The sequence below is a fragment of the Hemitrygon akajei genome, chromosome 20 (assembly GCF_048418815.1).
Source record: "Hemitrygon akajei chromosome 20, sHemAka1.3, whole genome shotgun sequence".
Taxonomy (NCBI): Eukaryota; Metazoa; Chordata; class Chondrichthyes; order Myliobatiformes; family Dasyatidae; genus Hemitrygon; species Hemitrygon akajei.
This window is the reverse complement of record NC_133143.1, coordinates 19,395,879-19,407,810: the sequence shown is the minus strand read 5'-3', so window position 1 is coordinate 19,407,810 and position 11,932 is coordinate 19,395,879. Positions and strand designations below refer to the sequence as shown.

At 49.2% G+C, this 11,932-nt stretch overlaps 1 protein-coding gene across 1 annotated transcript; it reads left to right on the top strand.

The window, feature by feature from the left end:
* Positions 1-316: 316 nt before the first annotated feature.
* Positions 317-5,094, top strand: LOC140714008 (uncharacterized). The gene is given in 3 exon segments (XM_073024682.1): positions 317-1,903; positions 1,967-3,710; positions 3,713-5,094. Coding segments are annotated over 3 exon segments (4,713 nt in total).
* The last annotated feature ends 6,838 nt before the right edge of the window (positions 5,095-11,932 follow it).

Here is an 11,932-nt window from a genome sequence, read left to right as displayed (position 1 = left end):
CGCTGGCATGGGTGCTTCATCACACCTGTTCCTGGCCCCGTATGAGTCGTGTGGGAGTGGGATTAACCACACGTTGATAAGTATTGCTTGTATCGGGAAAAGGGCAGTTGCACAGCGTGGGTAGTTAAGCTAAGCCGCTTTCCGCAATGAAGTGTCATTTATGCTAATATTTTACCTTACTAATAAATAAGTGTAACCCTGTGATCTGGTGTACAGTCTCATTCTTGTCGCGGATACATTTTCTCTGATACCACGGTCCTGCTTGGTCGGATAACTTTCCGTCCATAACAATTGGCGCTGCGAGCAGGGTATCAGGATGAATTTGTTCCGCCGCAAGAAGGAGGCCACTCCCGAACAGTTCCTTATTCCCGGCTGGACGGATAATTCGGCCGGGTTCGGGATGTTGGCAAATACATTGTCTCAGTTGGGTTCTCCTCTCAGCTGGGAGGATCGCCTGCTACCACGGGAAACCCCTATCGGGGAAAGTGTGGCACGGTTATTGCGAGAGCTGAATTTTCCGAAGCAAAAGGGGTCCCTGACGGATGCTTTTTGGCTGCTGGCCACAGCCCTGAGGCATCAATCAGGAGTGTTATCTGCTAAGAAGAAGGAATTGGGTGAATTAAGGGAGGAAGTTGAAGCCATGCAACAGAGGTGTGCTATGATGGGCGAAGTAGTGCGCACCAGTCAGAATCGAGCTTCTGAGCTGGAAGAAACGGGGGTCAAATTGGTATGTAGGGCCCTCCAATTGAAACACCAGTTGTATAAGCAAAAGGGATCTATGTCCCCGGATCCCGCCCGAGTAAGGGCAATGTTAGCAAAAGGGGATGACATTGATACCTGGGATGGTGATATCTGGTATGATGATGACAACCGATATCCGGACCAACCATCTTACCCACCGTTCCCGGGCCCTGGCCCGGGAGAGGATACCGCCCAAGCCCAAGCCCGGCCGGCAATGGTCACCACATATACTTATCCTACCCCTCAGGACGAGGCGGAGGGAGATGATTTTGAATCTGACTATGCTCAGGCCGAGGGCGATGCGCGGGTAAGACCGGGGGAGGCCCTAAACGCGGGTCGAAGGCAGGTACAATATAAGGATTACACCATGAAGGAATTGTCCGGGATGGGCCAGAGGTTCCGGCAGAAACCATCGGAACCTTTGGCGGCTTGGTTATTACGGATATGGGAAGAAGGAGGGGGGCATATCTATCTAACCCCGGAGGAGTTGGTAGGTATGGGGACGTTAGCTACAGACCCTCGCCTTAACCAAGAGTTGCGGGGTCGGAGCGTCGACACTGATTATTTGTTCTCTACTGTTACTGCTGCCGCCCGTAGAGTCTTCCCTTCCACTATGGATTGGGACCATAAAGTTGCGGATTGGGAGACGGGGGAGGAAGGAGCACAGGTGCTGCGGCAGCAAGCCCTGGCGGCTGCCCTATATGCCCATCGGCTGGCCCAGTGGGCCCATGGGGGAGGACCAGAGGATGAACTCTTTACCGCTGGTATGCAGACCCACCTGGTCCGCTCAGCGGCTCCCGCATTACGGGGAGTTGTGTTATCAATAACGGGACCCTTGATCAGGAGCCCTATCGCCCGTGTTATAGGGGCCCTGCAGACCTTGTCTGAAATAGCCACCCCCCGTAGCCGGGCTCGGCCCGTGTCTACGGATCGGCAGAAGAAAGAGGGACCGCCAGGACCGAGTAGGCGAGAAATGTTCCTCTCACTGTTGCAGGCAGGTGTCCGTAAGGAAGAAATAGATGGTAAGCCCACCTCTGTCCTGCATGCATTGTATAAGACCAAAGTGAAGGGAAAGGTGGAGGAAGGACAGGGTCTGAAGAGTAATGATGTGAACAAGTCGTCCCCTTCCCTTTATCCCAGCTTGGACGATGTGCAACAGCTGGTGCGTAAAATATTGCAGGAGGAGGCGGCTAAATGGAAGGCACCAGTGCCATGTAAAGAATAGGAGGTTGGCGGGGTCGCCCTGGTGTATCGCATCACCACAGAGTGGACAAAGGGTGACCCCCGGCCTTATATACCTGTAATAGTCCACTGGGGTAGGGGGAATGACCAGCGCCATTTAGCCTTGGTTGATACTGGGGCTGAACATACGGTAATACCGGGCAATCCAGATAAGTGGAAAGGACCACCGTACCACATTGAGGGTATGGGAGGAGCTCTGACGCGGGCCCGAGAGATTTCGGTCCGCCTCACTATTGGCCATCATACCCCGGTGGTGCGGCGGGTACTGGTGGCTCCCACGGAAGAATGTTTACTGGGTATGAACATCTTAAGAGAGTTACAGTTACAAACCACAAGGGGTGCGTTCACTTTTGGGATAAGGGCTACTAGAGTAATTGTGGGAAAGGCAAGGTGGGAACCGGTCCACATCCCTGCTCCTCTCTCTCCGGTCAGTGTTCCCCAATACCGCATTCCTGGGGGGCATGATGCCATAACCGAGACGGTACAGGCTTTGGTCCAGGAAGGCATCGTGCTACCAGCCACTTCCCCGTTTAATAGCCCAATATGGCCAGTACAGAAGCCAGACGGCTCGTGGCGAATGACGGTCGACTACCGCCGGCTGAATAGAGCGGCTCCCCCATTGGCGGCGGCCGTACCGGACATAGTAACTATTATTGAAAATATCGCCGCGCAGGAGAACGGGAGTTGGTATGCTGTGATTGACCTGGCCAATGCCTTCTTTAGTATTCCTATTAGCCCCAAATCGCAGGATCAATTTGCCTTCACTTGGAAGGGGCGACAGTATACATTTACCCGACTACCTCAGGGTTATCTCCACTCTCCCACCGTATGCCATGGATTGATAGCCCGAGACCTGGCAGAATTTACCACCATACCTAGTATTATTATACACCATTATATTGATGATATTATGGTTCAGGGTTGTGATATGGACACAGTACAAGAGGCCCTGGAATCCCTAACCGCATACCTCACACAACGGGGCTGGGCGGTTAACCCCGCTAAAGTCCAGGGACCAAGTCAGTCAGTAGTGTTCCTGGGCATTCAGTGGCATGCGGGAGAGCAAGTCATTCCGGAAAAGGTGCGGCAGAAAATAATTAATATTGCCACCCCCACTAACAAGACGGACACGCAACGATTCCTTGGGTTGCTAGGTTACTGGCGGAGGCATATTCCGCACCTGTCCGGCCTCCTGCGCCCTCTCTATGTGGTCACCCGAAAAAAGGCCCCTTTTGAGTGGGGTGAAGAACAACAGAAGTCGTTTGAAGATGCTAAGCTAGCTGTACAACAAGCGCTACCATTGTCTCCAAGGGTACCTGGTGTACCGTTTGAACTGCAGGTAACCGCCGATGTGGATGCGGCGCACTGGAGCATGTGGCAAAAACAAGCAGGACGGCGAGTTCCTCTGGGCTTTTGGTCAAGGAAGATGTCAGATGCTGCAACACGGTACACCGCTTTTGAGCGACAACTTCTGGCCTGTTACTGGGCGCTGATTGAAACGGAGCGGATGACTGGAGACGCACCTATTGTTCTTCGACCTAGCCTCCCCATTATGAACTGGATCCTATCGGACTCCGCTAATTTAAAGCAAGGGCGAGCTCAACAGTCCTCCATCGTTAAGTGGAAATGGTACATTCAAGATCGAGCTACCAAGGGACCTGACGGAGTGAGTCGCATACACGAGCTGGTAGCCGAGCAGTCGCTGAGAAGATCGATGTATTACCTACCTCACCGGTGAAGTGGGGGCGGCCCTTTGAAGAGCTAACCGACGAAGAAAAGAAACATGCTTGGTTCACCGACGGATCAAGTAAATGGGTGTCCGGCGTGCCGCGATGGCGAGCTGCCGCTTATCATCCTAGTTCTGGAACCGAGCTTACTGAAGAGGGTACGGCCGGCTCCAGTCAGCTCGCTGAATTGATGGCAGTCACTTTGCCCCTGGATCACAGTAATTTAGAATCTGATGCTATGGGACCTAGTGCTGTGGACACTGCTGTGTATTTATATACAGATTCGTGGGCCGTAGCCAATGGACTGACCGTGTGGATGCCTGATTGGGAACGGAACGGCTGGACAGTGCACGGTAAGCCCATATGGGGACAGGAGTTATGGAAGAAGTTGTGGGCAGCTGCGCTGACACGGACCATAACAGTATGGCATGTGGATGCCCACGATAAGCGGCCCACTGAAACGGCAACTCATAATGAGTATGTAGACATGTTAGCCGCGATCCGAAAGATGGACGTGCTGGCTTTGGGTCGCTGGGCCCATGAACAGAGTGGACATAGGGGAGAAAAGGGTACTCGGGAGTGGGCTCAGCGGCATGGGATTGCTCTAACAGGTGACACGGTAAAGGAGCTGGTGCATACTTGTCCTACCTGCCAGGAGGTAAAACCCCGTCGGGTGATGCAAGGTCCTCCCGCTGCAATAAAACGTGGGAAAGCCCCCGCCCGGGTATGGCAAGTGGACTATATTGGCCCCATGCCTGAATGTCGGGGGAAGAAGTATTGTTTGGTCATGGTAGACACATATTCAGGGGTGGTGTTGGCCCGCCCCAGTGCCAGAGCGGATCAAGATTCTACCGTGGCCGGACTTGACTACTTGATATCCCACTACGGTATCCCGGAAGAAATACAATCAGATAATGGGTCCCATTTCACCGGAGGACAAGTAGCCGACTGGGCAGTAGCCCATGGGGTATACTGGGTGTTTCACATACCTTATTATCCACAAGCCTCAGGACTAGTGGAGAGGATGAACGGACTGCTAAAGGAGCAGATCCGGTTGTTGACCCCCAGCCATACGCTTAAGGGCTGGTGTATTGTGCTGCAACAAGCAGTGGACCGGTTAAACCAACGAGTGGGGAAGGGGGGCACCCCGTTAGAGCGCCTGTTTCCCCCTGATGGTAACCAGGCTGGCATTGACATTGAGGAAGACGAGGAAGAAAAAATGGTGTCTGTTGTAGGACAACAGGTATGGGTCCGTTATCCTACAGGTGAACGCCTCCCGGGGGAGATAATTGCTGTGGCCCAGGGGAACACCCGTTGGGTGGCTGTGGAAGGGCACGATCGGGTGGAATGTTTAAATACAGAACGCCTGACTAAACGCGAATGATTGTTTGTTTTCAGGATTTTGATGATGCTCTTGTACGGCCTACTGACCCTCCTTCTTCTCGGATCCAGTTCTCGTATCTGGTCTTGTGACGATGGCACCGACCAGCTACACTTACCCGTCGGTGAAAGCTGCATGTGTCATGCGAGTGGATGGAGGGTTGACCGGTTAACTTGTAATTGGTATCGAGTTATTGTTAAAGGCGGTGGGGAAGTAATTAATCACCATATCCCAGACGGTGTTCCTGGATTTGCCCTATCATGTCCCCATGGCCGGAACCAGTCCGCCGTCTGTAAGCTGGCGGGCGGGTGTGCCCCGTTATATGGTGGGCGGATGGGAATCTATCTGTCCCGTCGGCGGCGAGATTCCCCTCCCCTTCTTCCCTCCGTCTTCCGAAATAATATGTTTTTGCGGATGAGTCATGAATACGCCCGTCGATTGAACCTAACTAAGTGTTGGGTATGCAGCACGGGCCCCCTGGATAGCGCTGCGGGGGTACCTATGATACAACTCCCTTTTCGTAGGGAGGAATATTGGGCGTGGGTACGGTTTAATAACAACACGGGGGAAGTAGATCCGCCCTCAGATAATGTTACCAACTTACCGCTGTACCAGCACCTGTTCACGGGGTGGTACATTCCCGCTTATGATAAAGGGAGTGCCCCGCCGACCTTCCAGGTCGCGGCCGGGATAATAGGTCGGGACTGTGTGTGCAGGCGTACGCGTAGGGGGATTAGGGTTGGTAACAGTTACTGTAACGGAACCACGACTTATACCACAGGTAGGGTACATGGGGGAAAAGGGGCTTTGAATGGTACGTATTGGATCTGTGGTGATACGGCTTACCCCTGGTTACCCTATCTGTGGAACGGTTGCTGCTATTTGGCTTATGCAGTCCCCTACTTACACCATGTGACCAGACTGCGAGATCACCAGTCTGCCCGGGTCCGTAGGGGGCTGAGTGCTGCTGAGCTATTTTTCGGGGCTATTATTCCCGGGTATGGGGTAGTTAAAATTTCGCGAAAAGTAGACAAATTATATGATTTAGTAGAGTCTATTGCTAATGAAACGGCCAAGGGATTGGTGGAAACAACTGGTGCGGTTGATGCCCTGACGTCCGAGGTGGTTGCCATTAGAACAGTAGCCTTGCAGAACAGGATAGCCTTAGATTTTCTGTTAGCTAAGGAGGGCGGTACCTGCGCTGTGGTCGGCGCTGAGTGCTGCACCTACATACCGGACGTCACGGAAAATGTCACTAACTTAATACATCATGTACGCGAGGCTGTGGCTAATCTGCATAAAGTAAGCGCGGATATTGAGCAGGATAAGCAACCGCACGAGGGTGGGCCTTTCTCTTGGTTTGCAGATTTATTTGGTGATTGGGGACATACTATTGTACAATGGTTTGTGTTTGTTATTCTGTTCATAATTTTTGTGGCTTTATGTGTTTTTGTGATTAAGCAGGTTATTCAACGCTGTGTAACCCCTCGCCGCCGTTGACGAGTTGGTACCGAAGGAGGGGGCTGTATTGTAGGAAAAGACTGTGGGACTTGAGAGGTTAATGGGTTGCTATAAGTTCCCACTCAGCAGGTGGTATTTGGTGGGGTAGTGGGTTGTTAATGTAGTAGGATGGATGGCGTCGGGACAGGAAATGTAACAATGCAATCGGTCCCAGCTCGTCAACCGTAACGCGTCCTAAATTGTCCTGTGGTAACTGTACCGTGTAGGCATGTAGGGGCACTGTACAGGACGTCATTGTGTTAAGAAGATATTTATTGCTCTCATTGTTCTAAGGGGATATAGAGAGGGGCCCGGGGCTGTGAGGAGAGAGAGAAGACAAGAGGTAGACAGAGAGAGGACGACATGCAGTCCGTGGAGAAGGACAACAACTAGCAAGACCAGAAGGAACCCCAGGTGGGGACGAAACATCCCAGGTGAAGACCGCGTTCGCTGGCGTGGGTGCTTCATCACACCTGTTCCTGGCCCCGTATGAGTCGTGTGGGAGTGGGATTAACCACACGTTGATAAGTATTGCTTGTATCGGGAAAAGGGCAGTTGCACAGCGTGGGTAGTTAAGCTAAGCCGCTTTCCGCAATGAAGTGTCATTTATGCTAATATTTTACCTTACTAATAAATAAGTGTAACCCTGTGATCTGGTGTACAGTCTCATTCTTGTCACGGATACATTTTCTCTGATACCACGGTCCTGCTTGGTCGGATAACTTTCCGTCCATAACAGGGGCTCACATGTGCGAGATCAGCGCAAGAAAAGTTGTCTTTCTACGCATTAGAAACATAGTGAAGCAACGCCGTAAGTTCATGAGATAATCGATATGTTGAATTAAAATGTTAACGCTGATTCTGTTAAAAGTAACGACGGTCGATAAGGTTTGTTTTTGTTAGTTAAAGAGTTGCGGATAGTTTGTGTTGGAGTGTATTTAAAGCAGTCAATGGCGTAAGTAGATTCTGACTGTATGCTGCATTTTAATGTAATGTAGTTGTTGTAGTTTACTTTTGCAAGTATTTACGATGTAAATGTGATATCAAGAAGGAAACAAATACTGTACAAATCTTGTATTGTTTTGTCAACAGTTTTCACCATACGTTAATGTGGAAGAGTGAACAGTAAACGGTTAATCTTACTGTGATCCTGTTTTCATTGACAATGGTTTATCTCGGTGTTTAGTTCAGCGTTCCCTTACACCCGAGCGAGAACACTACAGTGAAAAGGCGGCATTATCAGGTGTTTCAAGTGCTGCAATGACAACTCGATCCAGCATCAAGTCGTTGCCATCCAGCGACAGGGGCAGTAGGGCATCATCAAGTAAGGCCGCCCAAGCAAGAGCTAAAGCAGAATCCGCCAAGGTGCAAGTGCGCTACGCCAAACAAGAAGCAAAATTGAAGATGGAAGCGGCTGCCAGAGAAGCCTAAAACCAGAAGGAAGAGGCCGCCAGAGAAATGGAAAAGGCTGCCAGAGAAGCCGAAAACCAGTTGGAAAGGGCAAGGATAGCGTCAGAGTTAGAAGTGCTGACGCTAGAACGAGGAGCAGAAGCTGCCAGGGTTGAAGCAGAGTTCATAGAAGATGCTGAAGGAATGCATGATCCGGTTGACGGAAAATCTACTTCAGAAAAGATCAGATTGGAACCTGAGCAAGAACACTACACTAATAATGGTGCTAGTTGAAATGTGAAGTATTAGCTGTGATGTTTTGAGACTTTCCCTTTGCTTCAGACATGCCATATGATGCCCTCTTTGAGAATGTGTGTCAGGAATCCTACCAGTGAAGCAGTCAGAGAAATGGATAACCACATTAGTGATCCTCACAGTGCACAGAATAAATCTAGTACCAAATTACAGGGGATTATCAATCAACAAATTTGCCTGGGAACTTGCTGGCTCTCTGGCTGGTCAACTATTGGAATCTGACTCCGGGATATCTTGGGGTTAGTAGGAGGATTCCCCATTTGTCTGTAGCCGGCGGACACACAGACGTCTGATGCCAACAACGTTTATGGGACTGGCGTCCAGTGGCTACAAAAGGGCATCACTCCTTGTTCGCCAAAGCTCCAAGTGTCAGTCTGCAACCCCGTTTATGAGAAAACCAAACCGATGGTATGCAAAAAAAAAGTCAGCATTGCTGGTTCCCTCACACCACCGAATACCTGGTGGAACCCACATCTTCTTGTTTGATAGTGCTGAGTTTTCTATCCTGACCAGTGGTTACAAAGGTGATTCTGGGCAATAGGAACATCAGAAACTCCCATGTCAGCAATGAGTTGTTTAGTAAATGAATGTGCTTGTGAATAGAATGGACTGAGCTTAGGGGAACAATGGCCCCTAATGAAGACTCTTTTGCCTGCATCTTGGGATCTTTGATATCTCTTTCCTTTTCAGGGTTCTTTTGAAGACCCTGACCTGGAGTTACATGCTGACTTCGGTTCTTTGCAGAAATGGGTCCCGCTCTCGGGACTTCACGACCAGCTGCTTTTCGATATGCCAAGGACGTAGTCTAGAAGACAAGCACGCCTTCAGGGTGCTGGCTTTTTGTGGCTCTGGAGGTGGGTGGGTTCGAGGCTGGTGCCGCTGCCTGGTACATTGTGGGAGTACACGGAAGATCGAAAGCATCAAGCTGCCAGCTGGCTGGGTGCCAGAGACACAAATTCTTTGGGCACAGAGCTTGGCAGAAGTGACGTAACAGACTTTTCACACCATAAATCAGCCAGTTGTTTGTTATGTCTCCCCTCTCACTGTGAAATGGCGACTCCTCTTTTTCCCTAATTAGGGGGAGAGCCTGTGGTATGTCGAGTTACCGGGTGAACGAGTAGTCTTCGGGGTACGGCAAGTCTGTGTCTTTATTGATGCTTTGCTGCACGTTGAGTGCTCAGTGGGGGATGCTGATGGTTTTTTGCTGGTGGTGGGGGGTTGTTGCCTTGCTGCTGCTTATGCGTGGGTGGGAGGAGTGGGGGGGCTTTGGGGTTCTAACAATTAACTGTCGTTCATTCTTTGGGGCACTCCTCTGTTTTCATGGACGTTTACAAAGAAGAAGACATTTCTCTGACATTAAATGTACCTATTGATCCTTTTGACCTATTGATGTGATATCATCTTCATATTCAATGCTGCGATGAACAGATGGTTTAATTATGGGCAGACAGCCTAGAGTTTCAGGTTAATCTGGAAACCCACCATTTTGTGGAGCTCATGCTCAGAACTGCTACTACAGGATCTCCAGGGAAGAGGGATTAACATTGATGACTTTTAGGGATCACTCTAAAGTCATGAAATTATGGACCAAGTAAAATGAGAAACAACTTCAGGAAATAACACCTGTACACAGTTTAACATGCAACTGATCCTTAATGGTGTTCTGTACCATTAAAACTACATAGGGAAAGACAATAGATGAATATTCCTGCTCTTAGCACATCGATAAAGTCTGCAATTTGACGTTCAGGACAGATCTTTTTTGACACTTAATCTTCTGGTTAGTTTTATATTCATGGAGCCATCCTTCAATACTGCAACAAAAGGGGAATAATTTGAGTGGCTAGAGGGTTTTGAAACAGACATCTGTATTGAATGTCCAATGGAGTTCTGCTCATTGGGATATGTTAACATTGTAAATATGTAATGTAAGTGCTCAAAGCTGGAGAGGAATTTACCCATCATGGGATGAGTGGTATCCAGTATTTTTTGTAGAACTTTCCCTTCAAGGACATTGGTGTTTCCATACCGGGCTATGATGCAGCCAGTCAATATTCTCACCATCACACATCTATAGTAGTTAGTCACGTTTTAGATGAAATGCCGATTCTTTGCAAACTTCTAAGAAAGTAAAGGAGCTCCCATGCTTTCTTTGTAATGGCACTTAGGTACTGAGCCCAAGACAGATCCTCTGAAATGATAATACCAAGAATTGAAGTTGCTGGCCCTCAGTGAGAGAACAGGCAATCCATAAACTTTTGGTAAGGCTGCTAATGCAGTCCATTACCACAAAGACATCAAATTTCACAACATAAGGCCATAAGATATAGGTACAAAAGTAAGCCACTTGGTCCATTGAATCTGCTCCACCATTCAATCATGGGCTGATCCAATTCTTCCAGTCATCCCCACTCCCCTGCCTTCTCCCCATACCCTTTGAAGCCCTGGCTAATCAAGAACCTATCTATCTCTGCCTTTAATGCACCCAATGACTTGGCCTCAACAGCCACTCGTGGCAACAAATTCCACAGATTTACCACCCTTTGACTAAAGCAATTTCTCCACATCTCTGTTCTAAATGGACATCCTTCAATCCTGAAGTTGTGCCCTCTTATCCTAAACTCCCCTACCATGGGAAATAACCTTGCCATATCTAATCTGTTCAGGCCTTTTAACATTTGGAATGTTTCTATAAGAGCCCCCCTCATTCTCCTGATCTCCAGGGAATACAGCCCAAGAGCTGCCAGACATTCCCTTACGGTGACCCTTTCATTCCTGGAATCATTCTCATGAATCTTCTCTGAACCCTCTCCAATGTCAGTATATCCTTTCTAAAATAAGGAGCCCAAAACTGCACACAATACTCCAAACATGGTCTCATGAGTGCCTTATAGAGCCTCAACATCACATCCCTGCTCTTATATTCTATACCTCTAGAAATGAATGCCAACATTGCATTCGCCTACTTCACCACCGACTGAACCTGGAGGTTAACCTTTAGAGTATCCTGCACAATGACTCCCAAGTCCCTTTCCATCTCTGCATTTTGAATTCTCTCCTCATCTAAATAATAGTCTGCCCGTTTAATTTCTTCCATCAAAGTGCATGACCATTGTATAGGTAAGTGTATGGTGTATGGGTATGAAAATTGACATGGCAGGGAAATGGTTAACAATTAGGAATTTGTGGGCCTGTTATGTTGTGGGCAGATTGACCCTTGATACTAGATAAGGGGAGAACAATATGTGACTCTGGTCTACCAGATAAAAGTGCTGATTTGTGTAAAAGTAATTAATCACCTTGTCTCTAAAGAATCTTTTTTTTTACTTTGTTTGGTTGTCAGATTAATAGGATGAATTGTCCCAGAGGGGGCAAAGGCCAGTTGTTACAGGTCTCCTGACTGTGGTTCTTTCAGGTATGGAGGATGTATGCTGGCTTAATACGTGGCCAGGACGTGGATTGGCCCAAGTTAGGGTCGTGTAAGTGTCGGATTGGATGCCTAGCCCCTTCCAGCTGGACTGGGAAGTGGGAAAGTTCTTTTTTGAGCAGACCACTCACCTGGGTCCCACCTTCGGGCCGAGCAGCTGAACTGGTGCCAAGGACCTCCACCCTAGCCAGTCCACGGTTGATCGCCTGC